Source organism: Poecile atricapillus, chromosome 1, assembly GCF_030490865.1.
Source record: "Poecile atricapillus isolate bPoeAtr1 chromosome 1, bPoeAtr1.hap1, whole genome shotgun sequence".
Taxonomy (NCBI): domain Eukaryota; kingdom Metazoa; phylum Chordata; class Aves; order Passeriformes; family Paridae; genus Poecile; species Poecile atricapillus.
This window is the reverse complement of record NC_081249.1, coordinates 90,352,704-90,374,308: the sequence shown is the minus strand read 5'-3', so window position 1 is coordinate 90,374,308 and position 21,605 is coordinate 90,352,704. Positions and strand designations below refer to the sequence as shown.

Genomic DNA, 21,605 nt, shown 5'->3' with positions numbered 1-21,605 from the left:
AGCAGTCATACAGAGGTGTTCATCTCTTACACTTCCCCTTAAAATGTACACCTTCACTACCTGCTTTGCAAGTTACTGAACTTGCCATAACACTTAATAGTTATATCAGATTTGGTGTAGGAACTGTTCATTCACATATTAATGGTCATTGTACTCCTAGAAATAAAACAGGACTTGTTTTCACTACATGGACAAATAGATTTGTCAAATCCTTAAGTTTTTAATATGCTCTGGTGAGGACCACTACAGAAAGGTGTATCTTCTTACCTTCTCTTGCTTCTTGGCATTTTTCTGTCATGCTTTACTTCAGAAGAAAAAAATTCCAAGTACACAGAAATGTCCTTCTGCAAAGTCTCAAAAGAAAGAATTTTAGATTTTCCATTCAAGTTGACAATTCATAATGATGCAAAGCAGTTGTTTTTCATGGCCCAGTGTTTTTATTTGTTCTTATTTTGTACCTCTTCTTCTTAGCGTTAAGGCTCGACCTGTGCGGATGCCTCCTGGTTACCAGGCAGATCTCGTTATCCAGTTGGTGTGGGTGGATGGTGAGCCTCCACAACAGATTACCAGCCTTGCTGTAAACTCTGCTTATGGACTGTAAGTTTCTCACAATTAAGGTTGCATTGATTTATTGTTTATTGCACTAAATCACATGTTTTCCAACTATACTTTGAAATTTCCTACAGACAATTAAAGTCAAAGCAGAGTATTCAAAAGATGCTGTAAATCAGAGTCTAAGGGAAAAATTATTTGAACTGACATAGAGATTGTAATATGGGATGTTAAACTGCCGTTCTTGCCAATATTTTTACTAATCCTATTTAAAAGACTGAATCTTTTAGCATAATTCTTTCCATCCTTTCAAATAAGATCTAATTGCATTTCAAATCTGTAATTTTCAAAGTTATTTTGAAAGGTTAACCAAGGTGAAATACATTTAATGGAAAATGGTGAAGTGATTAACTGTTAAATGCCATTTATCATGACATCATATCTTGGTTGGAAATTGTCTTCTGAGAGCAGCATTTTTATGTCTGTGCTAATGTCTGTTTGCACAAGAATCTGTGACCTGAAATTGAGAATTGAATAAGGAACATTTAAATGCTGTATTCTGGATGGCAATGCAAATGACTGTGTGTAATTGTTTCCTCAAGTTCAGTTTATTTGCAAATTTTTAATGTTTTCTCTTACTGAGAGTCACCCTGATACATTAAAATGGTTTTTCCCTGTAGTTTTTACTCCAATAAAACTATTGGAGTAATGGGTGTTAGGTGCTGACTCCTGCTGATTTTCAGTAAGTCACTGGACTCTTTTTAGAGTCTTTGGCAGTCTAATGCAGAGTTTTTACATTTCTGCAAGAATGCTGTCTTCTGAGGGCTGTTTTTTCAAATTTTCAGCCTGAATTTCTAGATCATTTCCTATTAATGAATTCTAGGAGTTTCTTTCCTTTACCATACCTTGATGCATTTATCACTTGTGCAAATTTTTAGGTTTTGCCTGATTTGCTCCCTTGCAGGCCTCAGACCTCAAGGCAGCATCTGAATAATCACACCATTCTCTTACTTGTAAACTACTCCGATAGGTTGTGGTTCTCCTAATGGTCACAGTGGTTTCCTAAACCACTGATTTGATTCAGTCAACTGCTTTAAATTGTTTCATTTGCTAGGAGTAGTAATAGTTTACAGGACAGCCTCCTTTAAAACACCATAAGCTAAGTACAAGAGTGTTTCAGAAATAAATGCATGTATGGATAAAGTAGGCTGATAACCTAAATTTAGCTTTCCTACAAAATCTACCCAAGAAAGGTCTTTCTTCTTATATTTTTTCTGCAGACTCTCTTCTGTCTTCCTTTCTCTTGTCTCTCATAACTTTTTCGTCAGGCCTATGAAAAACACAGTCCTTTCTTTCATCAGAAATTTTGCTTACTGCTTTGTCACCTGTTATCTGTCTTCACAATGTGGAAAAACCTGTTCCACTTCAGCATGAAGCCTGAGTACATGTAATTTTTGCCATGCTAAATTGTAGAGATATTTGGGTCATCTTTTGCCTAATTTTTCTTTCTATACAAGTCAGTTTAACTAGGTCAAAGAAAAAATGGTGTGTGTTCCGGAGAGTCTGTTTCAAGTATTCTTTTAATTATTTTGATTTCTGGAACTGTTTTGCTGCAGCCATGAAACAGGAAAAAAGTGAAATGCAAAAAAAAAGTGTTTATTCCCAGCAAAGATGAAAGACTTCAGACACTGCAAAATTTTATTTAATGTATTTAGTTTTAACAGTACCAAGGCTCCAAATTAAAAATATTAACTCCTGTTTTATTTATGTTGAAATGAATCATCAAAAACTTCTTCATATTATGAAAGTAGAAAACAAAATTTTACAAAATGCTTCAATTACAACTGAAGAACTAGGTTAACCTTGAGGAACAAGGTTAAATACAAATAATAAATTTGTTTTGAAGTAGGTTCTGTTGGACTAAAGGCAGTTACAGAAAATTTGTTACTGGCTCATGGGCTAACAGTTTTCAGCTAATCTGCATATTAATTGTCATGAAATCTCTGGTAAGGGTTTTATGACATTTCTATGAAAGATACCATCAGAATAGGACATCACCTAGCAACTGATTCTGTTCATTGCTCAAAACTGAGAAATTTATTTGTATTTGATTTCATAAGGACTTGGTTGTTAGCAATTTATCTTATGCCTTGTTAATAGTAATCAGAAGTGTTCTTAATGAGCAATTTCAGATTATTTTTTAAACCAATTTGTTATGGTAAAAGAAATATTAGAATATAATATTGTGTGTTAAATTAGAGGAGTTTAGAAAAATCCAGACCAGGAAATCATACGTTTTGTTAAATTGCTGACCAGGGGTATGAACGATCACTAGCTCTTCTTATGACTTTTGTTTTCCAAAATTAATAAATCTCAGGTGCATTTTCAAAGTGCAAATGGCTATTTTTTTTCCCTAAAGTATTAATAGATGAGATTGACACTTGCCATTTTTATTCCTTTTCTTTTTTTCTCCACCCAGAATGCAGGTACTTACAAGCACATGCAATCAACCTTCTTTTAATCTAAAACCATTACCCCCATTCACATGAGGCCTTTTCTCAAGCTTGTCCAGGTCCTTCTGGATGGCACTTGTCCCTCAGGCACATCTCAGCCTGTTGTTGTCTGGAAATTTACTGAGGGTGCCCTTGATTCTCTTCCCTCTGTCACTGGTAAAGACATTAAGCTGTACTGGTCACAGTACAGCTCCTGAAAGACAGCAGTCAGGGAAAGAAAACATCAGTGGAGAAAAATCAGAGTGCATCCATAGTATTTCCATAGGTGCTGTACTGCAGTCAGCGTTGAGACAAGGGTGGTAAACACAGTGTAGTAACAACCAGTAGAATTCAAGCCACTGTTGAAGATGGTGCCTTAATTTGTTAGTTTGACAATTGAGGAAAAATAATTTCATTTTTCTCTAAATATTAATTTTTTATTTGCTATATGGAACTCTCTTTTTAATAGTAGAAGCAGTGTAAGAAAAGATAGGACAGAAGAAAATTTTCTAGCTATTACCTCTAGTAATGAGATGCTTTTTTTATTTTGCATTGTTGTTTTTCCACACACAAATTCCTTTCAGGTATTTTAGAGATACATTAGGAAGAGTCAGGTGGAGGTGAGTGCACAGCTCACTTTTAGTGTGAACTAAGTGCTTAAATATTTTGCAGTGATTTCAACTAACTATTTCAATCACTTTTTACATAAAGTGACTGAACCTGATAGCAAGTGATTCTGAATATGATTGAACATGGTTTGGATTTTTGAGTTTCTTTGTGGCTGTACCTGCAATGCTTTCTGTCTGGAATTTAAAATTGCAGTCTGATACAGAAGAAGAGAGATCTTGCCCATAAATCAAACCATCAAAATGCATTTGCAGAAGCATTTCAGAGGTGTAGAGACTGTTTTAACAGGAATCTCTGCTGACAGAGTTGGAAGGAAATTTTATAAATGCCTTTCAGATTTGGGTATCTCCACAATACAGCCCAATATATTTAATTTGTCATTTACATTTAGCTTTAAAATTATTTTTTACATTTATTTGTATTTATTTGTATTATACAGATTATTTATATTTATATTTTAATCTCTATTTGTATTTAATATAAAGGCATAACCACTTTTTAATATCTACATCCCTATTTTTAGGCTTAATTGATATCATTATTATTAGAATTACATTGTTCAGTGAAGCAACATTTAGACATTACTGCAATGTGTTTGATACAGAAAGTTGGTAGAAGTTGTAAGTCTGCTCTCTGGAAAGTCAATTCAGAAAACAGTCTTTAAAATTCAGGTTTACAAATCTGTAAGAAGTAAAAAACGTGAGCTTGAATAGTTCCTGAAGAAAAAGTTTGTGCACTGTTCATAATAATAATTATTATTGTTTTCAGAATTTAATTCCATATTACTAACACTTTTGAGGGATGTTTCTCTTTGCAGAGTGGCTTTTGGGAACTGCAATGGTTTGGCTGTTGTGGATTTCATGCAGAAGACAGTTCTGCTGAGCATGGGCACCCTCGACCTTTATGGATCCAGCGATCCATACCAGCGCCAGCCCCGCTCACCTCGCAAGAGCAGGCAGTTTGCTGCAGGTAGGAAATAAATCACTGTGGTCATGAGCCTGATATGTTTCTTTGGTTTTTTTGCCTGTGGCTTTTTTGAGTGCTTTTGGAATGCATGAGTATTTGCCGGCCAATGGAGTTTCTGTAACTTGGCAAAAGAAACTTGACATGCTCTAGGTGCAGGCACTTTCTCAGAAATTAAATGTTTTATGAGGTTTTTTTTTTCTTTTTGGGATGGAGGTCAGCAAGTAACTCCCTTAGCTGAGTCTGTAAAAAATCATAATGAGCAGAGCAATAAATTGTTTCTCGCAGTCACCTGAAGTGTAGTTTGTATGCTGTTTTCTTTCTGGTTTCAATAAATTCATACTGCTAAGACTTGAATTTAAGCTTAAATGTACCTTCTGCCAGGTGCTATTAATTTGAATAGTCAGCTGTGTTTAGAGATGTGTAGCACCTAGGAGACTTGTTATGTAGGTAACACAAGGAGCTCAAATTAAGTATTTCATTAGTGAAGTTCTTAATATAAACCGACAATATAAATTTTAAAATATGCTGCTAAGAGGATCACAGTAAGTCATAACTGTTATTATGCGTTGTACTGTAAATATTAATACTTCAATAGAGCTAAATTTTACCATACTTTGTTGGTTATCTGAACATTTAATTGTATGAGAAAAAGTCAGATCATCTGTTTCAAGTCTTTCCACTTGACATATTCCATAGTAACATGCAATAGTCAGACACAATTATGAAATGTGTTTTGCATAGTTGTGAAGTTTTACAATTAGATTTTAAAATATCTTTGAAAGTGTGGAGTTTTAAATCTAACCCTAAAATTATAAAATCAAGAGATTATAGTGGGTTTATGCCATCAGCATTTCCATCAGCAGACCCTGCACTGTATCATGAAATCCTACTTCTCCATAGAATTATGGGAAAAATATATTTTTTAATTGGGAATGTGTTTATACTCCAAACAGAAAGTAAAATCTAGAGGAAAATTTATAGAGTAAAATACAAGTTTTCAGGCCTACTTCTGATCCTGAAAGACCATTTATCTCACTTTCTATGCATTTAATCATGGAAAGCTTATTTCCCATCTGTGCTAAGTGTTAAATATGTAAATTTGGCACAACTGAGGAGAGAAGAGACAAGCAGCTTCAAGCTACCTTCAGCTTCTCTGTCTGGTTTCAGGCAGCCTCACAGCAGTTCCCTAAGAAATGTGAGTAGCTAGCCACAAACAACATGCTGCAGAACTCTGTACAAAAGGTGGAGGATTGGTCATGTAGAAAAAGCTGTTATCAGCACTGTATCACAGAGGGTTTTCCTCTGTCAGTGGCAGTCTGGGCCAATCCTTCAAGGCGTCATTCCAGCGATCCCGTGCTGCCAGAATGGAGCCCACTGGGGATAAATGACCACTAAGAAGGATTGAAACTTCTAGATTACTCATAAAAACTATGCATCTAAAAAAAGCCTCAGCTGCTTTCTCACCATCCATCCCACATCCTTTACTTTTTTGATTATTTTTCTTGTTATATCTCCCAATTGGAAGGTAAGCATCTGCTGAAATTTCTTCACCGTGGCTGTTCTAGATGCTGGTTATGATATCACTTCCTTTCACTTTAGACTGTTTTTTCTCTCTTTCCTCTGCCTGCTGCTGATGCTGGTGTACTGGCATGTTCCAAAGACAACTTTTGCATGCGTGGCCTGTCTAACTTTTATCCAGATTTAACGAAACGGATCCGTACTTCCTATCAGAGTAAGTTCCATAAAGGTTAGGCAAAAAGCTTTATCATGATTGGACTATGCCTGACTTAAACCCATGTGTCTGTGCTTTGTAATGTGTTTTTTAAAACACATTCAGCATGCATGCAAACTTATTACATTTTGTGATGTCAATCATGCTTATTTTTGACAAATACTGTATTATACAGAAATTCTTTTCTTTAAAAAGAAAGTCAAAGAGAAGACCTCAGTGTTATATGGGACATATTGGGCCTTAGAAATTATTATTCAACAATGTTATGTTCTTGGTGACAGTATCTTTCTTTGATTTTATATTTGTTTCCATGTACCTTTACTGATATGAAGCATTTCTTGTTTTGCAATGGCACTATCTGTAGTTACCAATTAAATCTTCCCTTTTTTCAGAAGAGCAATGTGGCTTAAAAAAGTATCCATTGGATTGGATACTGTGAAATTTAAAATTTTAAATATCTTGGTTTCATACTTAAATATTTGCCTTTGGGGAACCGTCCCGTGCCTCTGATCTTTGATGGGGAATGTAAAGTGGGCATAAAAATGCATACATCAAAGAGGGTTATGAAAATTCACGTTTTTAATATCTTTAAATTTTGAGTTATACTGATACGAAATTTAAATATTAGTATTCTTCACTGCAGAATGCAGTGAGCAAAGCTATAATTAATTTTGCAAAAATGACTGTTCAACAGATGAGCCATACATATCTTAATTAACTGCAGTGCTTATATGTAATTAGGTCTCTAGGATGCCTCTTTTAAAAGAACTTTTCACAGAACAAGGGGATAGGCAATTTTATGTTAAATATTCAGTAAAGGCAGGATAAAGGAGTTATCCTGGCAGTTGTTTTATCATCTCTCATAAATATAAAGTTATGTAGCTATTGAAATACATTTGTACACTTGCACGGCAAATTCTGTTCCATCCCTCTAGGCTGATTTCCGTTACTTTATTTCATAATAGTACATAAAAGTTGGTCTCTTTTAGTTAAAAGACTAGTCCAAATATAAATTGAGCAGTCCATAGACAGGTTTGGTGTATGATGCCTTTAAGTCTATTAGTCTGATCCTGCTAATTTGAAGTCTGTAACAGAGAGCCTGAGTGACAGCAGTCAAATGTTTGGGTTTTTTTTTTCCTCCCCTAAAAAACTAATAAATTCTAAGGGCGAAAATTACCAGTGTTTTCATTTAGAATTACAAACATAGACCATAGAGTCTTTCATAGATGAAAATATATTATCTTGTTTCTGTCTTCATCCCTATAGTTGGAAAAGTCTGCAAGATCTTCCTGTGAAGTATTAGTCTGAGTTTTAGGCAAGGTCATTAACAGCTTAATTTCTTTTCTCAAAAATGGTTTTGTTCTTGCTTTTGTCATTTGATACTTATATTGGAGTATATATTTTAGGATCTGAAAGATGCACCAAGCAGTAAGATGAACAGGACTAGAATCTGTCACAGACTGAAAATATTATGCAAAGTCATTCTCAAGTTGTGCTTTGTTATATCTCTTATCTGAGAGATTAATTTTAAGAGGGGTATTAAGAGTGGATTCTGGATTTTGCTTACAAGTTTATCTTCTCTCATAAGGAATGATGGGAAAAGTAAATTATTTTTGGAAATTATGCAGTTGAAGCTGATATGACAAAAGCAGGAGCAGTCATGTGATAACAGAAGCATTAAGTCTAAACTTTTAAGAGTTATATCAATAAAAATGGAACCTAATGGGAAGATAGATGAGTAGTTGATTTAATTAAGTAATGAAGCAGGAAGCTAATTTCATGTGGATCAGTATGAGAAAATAAGACTTGTAGGCATTGAAGCCTAAGAAGAGATTATCAGTGAGCAAGGTAGTTAAATTTTTGTTGGTCATTTTAGAGGTGGTTTTCAGGAAGAGACAACGTGATTTAGTGTCCAGCCTAATTATGAGAGTTAAAGTGTGACGTTCAAAGATGTAACCAATATTATGGATTAGAGTACCAAAGAAGACAGTGATGCTGATAGTTCTGTTGATGTATTATGGATTAGAGTACCAAAGAAGACAGTGATGCTGATAGTTCTGTTGATGTAGTAAAGAAGACACTTGAGCACAAAAAAAAAAAAAAAGAAAAAAAAAAGTAGAGTTCATCTTGGCAATGTTAAGTTCATATTTGGACACTCCTGAGTAGATTTTAGAAAGACAGCATTTCTACTCTAATTTGGATGGAAGAAATCCAAGATGTGTATTTATGAATCACTAGGGATATATTTATATTTATTTCCATCTTTATACAAAATAATCTCTTCAAATACTGTGCCAGAGAAAGAAAGTGTTGATATTTCAGTCTGGGACATCCTGCAACTGAACAGGGAAAGGGGAAAAAAAAGAATGAACATGTAAGAGGAAAGAAGCAATATGCTGTAGAAGAGAGGCTTTCCTGAGGAAAGACATAATCAACAATGTCAAGGACATCCAATATGCAAAGCACAGTGATGGAATAAATGTTTTGAATTTTAGCCAATAAATCTGTAGAAAGCTTGATTATGGTTGCATATGTAAAGTGGGCTCAAATGCACCCAGAGTGGACTTAGAGCATTAAGGCAGCACATTTTCTGGTTTGGGAGGTGAAAGTGGGAAAGGGAAACAAGGAGAGAAGAAATGTAACCAATTCTAGGCATACACAGTGAAAGAGACTGGAACTTGTCTGATCAGTGAAGTAATTTGAGGAAAATAAGAAGCTAAGATGAGCATAAGAGCAGAGCTGGGGATAACTTTCATGTGTTGATGACTGGTTCTATTCGCTGCAACATCTGCAGCCACTTCCCTTTGTAGCAAGATTATATGACAAGCTAAGTAAAATAAATTTTCCATGTTGTACTGCAGAATAATCTGGTTCATTGTTGTTTGGTTGGTTTTCTTCTTTAGTTGAAATCAAGCTTTACATGTATTACCTGATTTTGGGTAACATGCATTCAAATACTAAAACAAGTACATTTATTGCATCTAGAGGGATAATGTCTGCAGCAGAATATAAAAATACCAAAATGATGCAAAAGGAATTTGCATCTCCTACTAAAAATTCATACCATCTGTTGGTAGAACAAGAAAATAGTCTTTGTGAAGTATCCAAAATGTTGTCAAATCCAAAGGATGTTGATACATTGCAAAATAATTTTCATAATGAAGACTTTTTCAGTGAGAAATCCTTGTTCCTCCCTCAGGCCAGTCCCTTGAGAGGGGATGAGCAGAAGTAACCTTGGTCCAACAGGACACAGAAAACTCTGCTATGAATCATTGTATATCAGTACTTGACACTTTAATTCGCACCTAAGAAGCTAATATAAGTTGAGTTTAAGTCAACAGCTATGTTCTGAACTAACTTCCAAAGAAAGCATGTATAGATATGTATATATAGGTATATAAACAAAGAAAACATAGTATGGTAATTCAGTGTGAAGATGAGGGATTAAGATAACACTGAGATTATTTTATTGACTTGTGAATATTTATGATAACTTATTTATAATTCATTTATTTATAAGCAAAGATGTGATGGGTTTGGGTACTTTAGAGTAAATGATCAGTCTGAATCATTCAAACATAGAGATAGAAATTTCAAACATAATTTTAAATTATGGGTTCATTAAAGTTGTCACCTCATACTAGTATGGGTTTTTATCCTTGAATAAAAAGGAAATAAAAATCTTACTAAACTTAGAAAAGTATCCATAGGTCATGTCTTTATAAGAGTTTAATGTCTTATATAATATATTTGCATCTTGTAAAATTTAAATATGTTTACAATTTTCTCAAATCAAAACCAATTTCTTTATAATGGCCATGGGTATATCTTCTCTCAGATGGTTGTTCACATTCCTAGTCGGGTTTTTGCCTTTATTTTTACTACAATATTCCTCTTGCTCTAGGTGGACTTAAAATTTGCTGGGGTGGTGGTTTTGGGGGGGCTAAAAATAGCTAAAATATCTTGGGGCCCAAACTGCCTACAGAATTCAAAATGGAAAGTGAAAATATTTTTTAATCTAACTTCAGTAGCTGTTGTAGTCTCTGACATTTGAGGGAAGCTGAAGTTCATGGAAATATTTATACATGGTAAATTATTGAAAATATTTAGTTTGGTTTCCTTAAAAAGGAAATGAGAGTAAAAAATTAGCAGTAGTACAAGGAAAAGCTTGAGAGCTCACTTTCTTATCTCAAAGGGAAACATTTAGTGGAATCAAAGGTAATGCATAAAAATTGACGAATATGTGTTTATCCTTTTCAGTGAATGATGATTGAGCAATTCATTGCCTTACAACATCTTCAGAATTTAGAATTTAACAAGATTAAAAGAGACTTTGGATAAATGGGTGTGTAATGAGCAGAACTCATTATAATATTTCAAAGCAAGAAAGATTTATGGCAGGAGAAAATCTGCAAGTACAAGTGCTTAAGCAAATCTAAGTGAGATTAAGCCAGTGCTCTTGTGCAGGGTACATGGTACCACTTACATTTCACGTGGGGATATGTTGCACTTCTTCTTTAAAGGCATCTCTTGGTGGTCATTGCTAGGGGTGACAGTGGCTTGACAGAAAGTCAAGGTTTGTGGAGAAGTTCACATGTTCAACATTCTTAAAAAACATGACATGAAACGTACCTTTAATGTTTTATGTTGCAAATTGTGCCAAACGTGAAGTCATGGTCTTCCTACTGCAGTTGCTCTTGGGTGGTGCAGTTTGGTGTTTTTCCGAAGTCCATAGCACCATCATTTATATTGAGATGAGATATTGTTTTTATTAACTACATAGTAAAAAAAACCCAAATTATTTAGAAGCAAAGAGTGACCTGGGATTAGATATTGTATCCAACACCAATATTAATTATACAATGTTTAGAACATCTTAGACAAGGTATTAAAACTTCCCTGTCTCAAATGATGCATCTACAAAAGAAACAATAGAAGTTTTATTTATCCAAGGCCTCTGATGCTATCCAAATGTGCCAAAATTGCTCCTGCTGCACCTTGTAGACAATTCTCCAGCAAAAATCAATTCTGTCCCAAATCTCTAGGAGCATACAGAAACCTTGGGTTCAAGTGGAAGTAAGATCTGCTGTACTAGAGAGACTTCCTAAATTATTACAGTTCCTGAATATTCTCATAAAATCAAAATTGGCTGAACTTGCAATTGATTGGAAAATAATTTTTTCTCACAGATTTGAAGTGAAATCAAAGAAAGATTCAAGTACATTTTTCAAAATAAAAAATCTTTTGTTTTCAACGATAGCGTCTACTTTGGCAGATCTTGTTTCTTAAGTCAAGAGGAAGTATGTAGTTAATACTGACTTCACAGATTAAATCAATACTGCTGGTTTTCTAAAGGGGTCTCAGTGTTATTCTTGCACTCCTGCATCTTCATTAGTGGTAGGAGCTTTTATTCTGCTGGCTGGCGCTCTGGATCCTCTCCAGTTCTTTTAACAGTTCAAAAATACATTGTACTAAAGTTGTCAGTACTATGTTAAGGTTCCACTGGTTTTAATACTAAGAAAGCAGAACTAGTGACTGAGTGGCAGAATTTTCCAAAACAATAATGTATATGAATTTTAGTGGTGAGGGTCTCTGCGTCTGAGGGTCCAGAAGCAATAAAAATTATAACACGTAATCTTACAGGAGCCATGGTGCTCGTTTAAAGCATACTGAAAGGTTCTTGTAGGATGTTTGATTCTCAGGATGCAGCACAAGCAGAGTGTGTATAAATCCAGTATCAGTGTGACAGTAATGGACACCTGACTGTCGGCTCTGACCTGAGTGCTGTGGGGCCTCCTAGGTGGCGTGTGAATGTCTGGGCAGGGCTGCCTGTCAGTGCCACGCTGCCAATGGCATGGAGTGCCAGAGCTCCTATAGCCATGGGGTGCTATGGATACCTACAAAGGGTGCATTTGGATAGGCATGGCCAAGCTCAGTTCACCCACTCAACACTTAGCCCATGGTAAAGGATAGAATGAGCTCAGACTTTCCCTCCCTACTATGCCAAAAGGTGTTTGAACTTGAACGTTCAACCTGTGCCAAAGATGGATCTTAGTTTGCTCGCAGAAACAAGCTCGAGTTTATGCAGTACAGACTAGGATTGCTTTCCTGGTGCTGTCTTCCATGTAGGTGGGGTTCCTGACCAGTATTTATAAGCCGTGTATGAAGTATTTTGTCAAAAAATTGAGTGTTACACTCAGCCAGCATTATCAATGCTTCTGTGTCCTTTAAAATTACCTGTCTTGTGTGAATTCATGAGAGTTCTAATATTGCACAGTAGCCATAATCTTATTTTTTTTCTTCCCCTCTTTTAAGATTTCTTCCCTGCATTATGCAGCAGTTGAAAGCAGAGTTGTTTCCACATCAGTTTGACAGGGATGAATGAGTTTGAGTCATATCACAGACTTTTAAATTTTAAACTATACTTACTTGTTTTCTTTTGTTAGGTACAGTCACTCTTTTCTATCCTGAGGCACTCGGAAAACAAATCTGAGTTAACAAGAGGTGTGACTTTTTTTTTTTTTTTTTTTAAAACCAAGCCTAAGTTACTGCAGTGACAGCCTGATAACTGCACTTATCTGAAACAGATTATTTCCCTCTCATTTCACACCATTCCTTTCTCCAAATTGACTTTAAAGTGCAGAATATAATCAACCAAGAAAGTTGAAGCATGCCCTGTTAGATTGTAACTTAACTCTTTAACTCCATTTTTTCAGGCCTGACTGAACTCAGTGACAGTCCAGTTTCCCTGGAGCTTGAGCGTTGCAAGTCTCCCACTTCAGGTAAAGGTGATTGGCTTCTCTTCCTGCAGTCTTTATAAGCCATTCATGTCATGCATCACTGTGTTTCATTAATCCCTAAGAAGTGAAGTGCATAGTTCCAAAAAGAATAAATTATTGGAGAAGCACTTTTTACATAGCACAGTAAAATCCTAAGTCTGTTTCCGTAAGGAAAACTTAAATGTATGTGGTGCATCTTGAGGTGAGCAGTGTGAAAACATTTGGAGTAACAGGATCATGCAGGTATATTCCTATAACGTCCTAAGAAACTTGTTTCTCTGTTTTCTTAAAAGGCTTTCTAAGACTTTTTTCAGTAGGAAGTCCTTGCAATTCTATATGTATATATTATGCATACATGTACATGGAGAAATTATTTGAAATCAACAATATGGAGATGGTAAATTCTAGCCATTAGAACCCCAGTGCCTGATTTATGTAACTTACAATGAAAGCAGAACCTCAGATAAAAATATTTGTTTATCAGCCAGGACAGGGAAATCTTGGCCACACAAAAATTCATAAATGTTTCCCATTTTACCCATAGTCCTTCAAAGGTGGAATTTGGCTCATTCCCAGAGACCTTTTCAGCAAGTGCCTACTCTACCTTGATCTCTTTTATGGGAGTTTGCTGTCTTAAAGATGGTTGCTAAGAGCTGTTTTCTAGTAGCTGACTTTTAAATGTTATGAAAAATAAGGAGTTGTAGCTGTGATATATTCATTTTGTTTATGATATGCATATCACACTTCTTTTCCTTGTAGTTTGGTAAGTATTGATAGATGTTTTTTCCCCCTAAGTTATGGTAACAAATTCCCACAAGTACGCTATTCAGATTCTCTGTTACTGTTTCACATATTTTATGTCATAATAATGGGATACATTAACCTTGAATGAAAGCTACTAATTAGTAATTTATAAAAGGCTGAAACTAATAGAAGTGTTTCCCTGACATACCAAGAGCTAAAACAAAACAGCTGCTTTGATATATGTGTTTCCTTGTACTATTTGCAACCCAAAATCTGTAGACATGGCAGTAACAAAGTGAAGTAGGCTATAATGATATTGTTATAAACCTAGGAGCTCAAACTCTTGAGCAGGGCCTCAGAAACTCATGATATAGGCTTTAAAATAAAACATTTGATAGCTCAGTTATAATTAGGTTATTTATTGTGTAGCTCACTGGGATTCAACTTTTCACTTTTCAGAAATGAGCTAAAACCTTTCCTTTTCACTGAAAGTTAAGAGATGACTGACTTGGTAACCATATGTGCATATTCTTAGTTTTATAATGATGACTGTCTCCTATAACACTTTACTTTTTCTGCAGTTAACTTCAATTTTTCATTCTGCTAGTGCTCAAAAATAGCTCTCTTAGATATGAGATAATTTGCTCCAAAATTTATTCTGCTTTTTTCTGTTTTGGAGATATTCAGCAGGGAAAACAGCATATTTATAGGTGTTTCCTATTTTAGCACTTTCATGTTGTTTTCCAAGCTATATTTATATTTTTTAAATGTGAAATCAGGTGCAGTTTTGTAGGAAGTAACTAATATTAGAACTACTTTTTAAAACAAGAAGTTTCTTTTACTGTAACTGATATTAATTATTTAATTATTGCAAAATTTAATTAATATTGCTTCTGCATACCTGCTGTAAAATGGGGCAGAACCCAACCTGGTCGCCTGGAATAAGTGACTTCAAAACTGCACCCTCCAGAACTTGGGAGTGGAACTAATCCTGTGCTTACCAGCACAGCCTCACACCTACGCCAGTCTTCTCACTGACTAATGTTTCTTGCTCATAGAGCACAGCTACATACTTATGGATCTGTCAGGCAGGGTCTTTCTGCTTCCAGCCTTGCCTTTATCTGTCTAAAGTCCATGGCACACAGGCTCTGCAATGGAAGTGTGCTGTGTTCCCTAAGAGCCCCATGATCTTTGTGTTTGTCAAACCACTGACTGCGTTCCTCTGCTGAAAACAGACCAAGACTTGATCCTTCAGAAATTTAGCAAAACCAGAACAAACACTTGAACTGCTCTGTGAAGTGGTTCAAGTCGCTGCCCAATGGAGGAGGACCTGCTGGGTATGGCTACATAAGATTGCAAAGACACATGGAATGGAGTTTAATTTGTAGCAGTTCATTCTGGTTGTCAGAGCACATCAACATCAGTTCTTCACCCAGCAGGAAAGTTCAGGCCAGGTACTGGCCCCGGGTGTGCTCAATGCATACACAGAGTGCAAACTGCTGGAGGGAACGAGCCTAGATGGCAAACACTGCACACATGATGGATGGCACAGTGCTGAGCATCTTCATCCTTAGCTCTGTCAGAAGGGCAATGACTTGAGGAACAATGTTGCTGTGCTCACAAGTGTACTTTGAGACTCCCAAGACAAAGCCTAGGAAGAATCCCTAGGGCACACTAATTGCTGATGTAGATGTATGTAGCTCTACATCTGAGAGAGCCATTAGTAGCTTAGTCAGATTTCCATTCCAGTCAGGCCATAAGAACAGTGTTGGGAAAGGCTTCTTGGAGAACTTGAAAAATCTCCCACCTCCTCATTTCTTGGTCTGATGTTGAACATTGCTTAGACTGCCTGAACTATCTCTGTTTCCGTGAAAAATTGATTTTGCCTGTAACATTCTAGTGCTCAGCAATGTTTTAACCTCTGAATAAATTTCTGGAGAGACAGCCTAGGTCAAGTCAGTAATTTGGCTTTGTTGTTTCTCTTCTCCCTGCCTCAAAGCAGAATTAGGCATTTGTGTGTTCTATCACTGATATGAGTGTTGGAACACTGAGCAAGTGACTCAGGGCTGAAGAGTACTCCTTATTTCACATTCAGGGCTGGTACATAATTCAGTACAAATCCTACTTCTTCATTAAGTAATATTTAACTTGGTTCACAAGACTGTCTTTTGAGATGTTCCTCCTGTGCTACTTACTAAAACATGACTTTGCAGATGATATAATTGAAAAATCAGATTCCCATTCTGAATACTGTTCAGAATAGAACATAAACCATTTGATTAAAAGTTTTCTGAAATGCACAGTGACACACAGAGGTTAGCAGCAAGTGAAGAAATATCAACCTATAAGCAAGGAGGCAGAGGAGAGGAATAATCTTCCTTAACCACTGGTATCTTGTTTAATTAAACTAGTATTTAAATACTATAGTGATGCATTTCCAACACTATAATGGAAAAGAAGAAGTTAGTAAAGCCATTTGAAAGATTCTGCTTATTTTTGAGAGGTGGCAATTTCTACTGTAAATGTATTCTGGATGTGGTAATATGTATGGAATAACACTGGTAAAAATCAAAAAGAACAAAAGAACTTCAAAAACTCCCAAACTCTTACCTACATAAAGCATGTTTCATGAATGCAGTAAAACCAAAAGCCTCAGAGCATCCTATTCTTACTCCTGCATGCCTTGCTCTTTCAAACTGCATTTTCACTTTTGTTTGTGATTTGGGGGTCAAAAGGGCTTTGTAGTACTTTCATTCTGCAGTGGCACATGAGAGCTCAGTAGCTCTAAAGCACTTGTCATGTAAGTGGTGCTGTATCAAATGCTTGAGTTAATTACTGTGTAATGTATTACAGAGCAATACCCATTCCAGTAAATTTTGTCTTTATTTTTATCATCTCATTGGGTAAATTTACTCAGGGTGTCTAGAAATATCGTGCGTAATATATATAATTACTTATGTCCAATACTGTTTTAAACATTCATATGAAGCTTCATATTGAAGTGTATGGATGGGAATACACTGTGAGTACAGGAAAATACAACTTTGATAGGTCATTTGTTGTGTGAGATGAAATTGGACGCTTTAGACTCCTTTCAAAGTCCAGAAGGAAAGAATTTCTTCAATCTGTGTATAGGAGAGTGACTTCTCAAATGTTTATTCTAGAATGAAAATAGATTTATGTTTTTTCTTAAGAAGCACCTTCATACTGGGGACTTGCATCCAAAATGCTTTTAAGATTTTGAAGATTAGAGAAGTCTGTGTAAAGATTCCCACAACTGATTCCCATGAGTTTTGAGACAGGTCCCTAATGGCAAGATCAAAAGTTTTTATACATGCTATAATTTCCAAGTGCTGCTATTCCTTATTCATTTCATTGGTTAAATCTGCTGGGATTAGGCCTTTGCCATGCCAAACTCCTACTTTCCTATGTGAAGTGTTTTTAAAATAACTTTCTTTCAAGAAGAATATTATTAAGTTTCTTAACAATCATTCTCTTTCTTAACTTGTGGGTAACTTCGAGTAGCTGAAGAGATTTGACTCCATATAATAATTATATTCTTCTGGAAAACAAGCTAGAAAGTAAACGTTTCAAAACATTTTGTGTGTCAGTAAAACAGAGAAAGTAATTTATTTTGAAACCTAGTTACTGATAACAATGCAAAACCATTTCTACTTACCTATATTAAATTAAAAAGAATGTTAACTAGTCAGATGATAATTAGAGATTAGCTTCAGCAGTGTGGATATATTTTATCAGTATTTCCCATAAGCAAGGGAGCTTCTGAACAGGTGAATTGGTGCTTAAGTTCTTGAGAAGGGACTTGTGTGTAGGGATTAGCAAGGAACAGGGAGCAGTGTGAGCTGGGGACCTGGGTTTGGGCCCTTGTGCAGCCCTGGTGTGTGGCTCAGGGTTCAAGGTGGCTTTAGCAGTAACTGGGACTGGTATTTCTGAGTGTTAGCCAGGCAGAAGCTTCTTAGTAAAAAAAAATCCTGTATGAAGTCACTTTCATTTTGTATAATATGAAAATCTGTGACCACAGTGCTGCTGTAGTAGCTATGGGAAATTCAGCATCAAATGCCAGAGCTGCGAGCGCATGTTTGTTTGCTGGTTGTGCCTTGGGTTTTGCTTGAAAGACTGAGAGGAACCATATGGCTGTGGAGCAGGATGTTATCAGGTCAGAAGACCTGTGTGCTCAGCTTAGCTGGCTGCTAGACTGTACCTGGGAACTCTTCCTCATCCCACAGTTGAATAATTTGACTCTTAACACTTGAAGCTCTTTTGGGTAGAGGCTGTCTTGCCTTATGCTGTAGCATCACAATTTCTGCTGGCTGCCTCCAGTGTGAATATAAACAAATAATGATAGCAGAAAACTCTGCTGGCCTCTCAAACCTTTATAAACTCCATTCTCAAATAAAACTGGTTTTCAAAAGCTCTTTGTCAGCAAGATAGGCGTACGTGCATGATCCTTCTTTATAATAAATGTAAATATAGTAAAACATGCATGATTTAGGTACTAAAAACAGGTTACATAAACTGAACAGAGTGTGGATATTATTAATAGTTAAAAGTTAGTTTAAAAAAATTAATATAAACAGCTTTAATCACAGTAAAGCATGAAAACAACCAGCTGCTTCTGTTGTTTTTACCCTCAAGTATGGGGTCTATCAACAGTGATCCATGCTGTGTCCTAGTGCATCAGTGTCCAGCTGTGTGATTGCCATGTGAAGGGTGTGCAGTTATCACATGGCAGCTCCCAAACCAAGCCAGTGTAGACTCAGAGGAATCAGAAAGTCCAAACTTTGCATGTGCTGTATGAGCCTGCACACAAATAGCTGGGAGCTCTTGCAGTCACCATGTGGGAACAGCTGTGGCATGCAACCCAAGACACGTAATTCCTGCTGTACACAAACACCTGTAACCTAGAAATACAAGAGGTTAGACTACCAATTTTCAAAGCTGCATGATGACAGCACTGATTTAGCTACTCTAAGTCCTAATCTGTTAGCTAATTGTCCTACAGTTTTTCTTATGAATTGCTTATCCTTTTTCAGAGGGCTGGTTAAGCCAGATGTTGTCCTTCCCCTAAAAAGAGATTATATCACAAGTGATGCTTCTTTATAGCAGAGCACTGATTTTCTGGAGCAGTAGCCTCCCATTCACAGTCTGAAAGAGTATTTGACAGCTGCTCAGATAAATGGAATGGGTTTTTAAAGGCTGTTCTGAAAATCAAACTGCTCTTTGTGTAAGTGTCTAAAATGGACGTTGGTGCCTAACACTTGGTATCCAAAATAGAGAATTTTTATGTAGTAGTGTTAGGGGTGTGTATTTTTGATGTCAGGCTGATCTGGAGAGACCTCTTCACCATGTCCTGAATTAACGTTACGGCTACAGATGGGTCTCTGGGAGGGCTGTGCTGGTTCTACTGATAGCAAAATATTGCTTAAGAGCCTCATGGGTTCCCCTACTCATCCCTGAAGAGAAAAAGATCTAACATAGACGCTGGCTGGTTTTAATTCTGCCACATTACAGGCTTTGCTAAAGAATACAACAGAATTTATTTTTTTTAGGGATTTTGTGACTTAGTTTCTGTTCTGGGCATCCTTCTGACCTAAAATCTTACTAAATACAAACTACAAAGAATTTGTTCCTTATATTAATATATTCCTGCCACTGTAGCACTTAGCAGTGCTACACTTACTAGTTCTTTAGAAGTATAATAATAGTAATATAATAGTTAGTTGACAAATATTTGATTGTTCCTTCTAGTAAGAGCATGGGTAAGGGGTAAAAGCCAGAAAACCATGTGAGAAAAATAATTATTACAAAACTAAATAACCAAATTGGAAATCAAGTCTTCTGAATAATTAATAAAATATTTCTTAAGGCATTCTTCTGATAAATTTAATGCCATTTTGACTGCTACAAGACATGCTTTATTTCAGTTCTCTGGTGTTCATTGTTTGAAAATGTGCTCGTGTGTGAGGAAATGAAAACATTTTTGAACAGAAGCAAAATTACCGGTTTCTTGCATAATTGGAACACAACAAATAATTAAACCTTCACTAAATTGAGTGCAATATTTTGATGACTAGATAACACCACATTATGTCCTGAAGCTGCTGTATTTCGTTTCTGTGCAATCTGTCTTCCTTTCCATAATATTACAACAGTATGTTCTGTCCCCATAACCTCTACAATATGCCCTCTCTTTTTCAAATTGAGGTGTGATGTCATCAGATCTCATAATTTCATTGCACCCTCTTATTAAATTGGTTTGCAGGTGTTTAAATATTTGTGATATGCTGTATAGCCAGCATTTGCAATATTTGCCTTAATCTCATTTGTGGTTTCTTTTTTTATCATTCCTGTCACCACAAGGTAAGATATTGCAGCACACAGCCAAAGCTGTGTAAAACATCATTCACTCCTTGACAGCTGGAGTAATTTTTATTTTCCCCACTGCCTCTTTGTTCAATTGCATTTATTTTGCTGAATGGTGTAAATGAAAATATTTAAACCATTATTCTGCCTTTATATGCTGATTAAAAGAAAAGTGCTACAAATTTGCAACATGGTTTTAACCAGAAGATGGCATGTTGTTTTCCCTCGCTCCTTTTTCTTTCTTACTTATTAACAACTGCCTTTCTCCTTTTTCTGTTGTTTCAGTTAAAGGATCAAGAAAGTTAAGTCTGCCAACAGATCTTAAGACTGATCTTGGTACGGTAGGCGAAAGCCAACAGCTTTAAACTTCCTTACATTCATTGGCAAAACATTTTACCAACTGATTCATGAGATAACACAATAACCTGAGAGGCTTTGTCTGAAAAGGCTTTCTAAAAACCACCTATTAACCCATACAGTTCTGTTGGCAGCTCTCAGCATTTTGCTTGTTTAATATTCATTTATTTCATGTAGACATATATTGCCAATCATTACACACTGTGTGTGTAATACTTTATTCTGAAAAAAGCTCCAGAAGTTTTTCCAAGCTGGTTGTTGGTGAATTCTGCTTATAATACCCAATGCATGCGCTGGTCTATTTTCTTTATTTGGTGTATGAATTGTGCCACAACAGTGATAAGACAATTGAACATCTGTATTTTATGGTGTTTTTGAATGTCTGAGGAGTCAGATTGGAAATCAGTCATTTGTCTCAGTCCTCTCCTTGAGACTTATCTCAGCCAGCTGTTAAGTACATATTTTGCTGTAATCTTTTTTCTCAGTTCTGCTTTAATATTTCAGTGGAAGTAAATAGTGAGAGCACAAACTTCAGCTCAAAAAGCCTGAAATGAAAATTCTATAACTTGAATAACCTAAAACTGCTTGGAGCAGATAATGCAACACCATGTTCACATAAAGAGTATAGCTCCTGGTATTTGGATTGGAATGTGTGGTTCACACATAAAATTTTTATAATTGTTTTTTAAATGTTCTCAGTCTCAAGGAGTTCTTTCTAGTTTTGCTTTCTTGGGAAGTTTCCCTTGTAAGATGACAGAAAAAGCCAAGTAGCCATGCCTCATTACTTAGTGTCCTTTTAGAGATAAATATTAAAGTTGGATCATGTCCTTGGATAAGACAGCTTAACTTCATTTCTGTCACTGGGAATCATGTGCACTTATTAACCAAGGTAGCTCTTATTCTACAAGGCAAAAGTCAGGGGTATAAATATATCTTTCACTTTATAAATGACTGAGGAACTTGGAAAACTGT

At 35.9% G+C, this 21,605-nt stretch overlaps 1 protein-coding gene across 5 annotated transcripts in view; it reads left to right on the top strand.

Moving 5' to 3' along the window:
* The window catches only part of STXBP5L (syntaxin binding protein 5L), a 182,619-nt gene that overhangs the window by 128,917 nt on the left and 32,097 nt on the right, over window positions 1-21,605 (top strand). Inside the window, exons 17-21 of one of the 5 annotated variants that reach the window (XM_058857936.1) lie at window positions 472-597; window positions 4,489-4,640; window positions 6,298-6,369; window positions 13,086-13,151; window positions 20,562-20,612. In XM_058857936.1, coding sequence (XP_058713919.1) covers window positions 472-597; window positions 4,489-4,640; window positions 6,298-6,369; window positions 13,086-13,151; window positions 20,562-20,612 — 467 coding nt within the window. The remainder of the gene's footprint in view (window positions 1-471; window positions 598-4,488; window positions 4,641-6,297; window positions 6,370-13,085; window positions 13,152-20,561; window positions 20,613-21,605) is intronic. The other 4 variants (XM_058857944.1, XM_058857951.1, XM_058857968.1 and 1 more) reach the window with 4 other exon arrangements.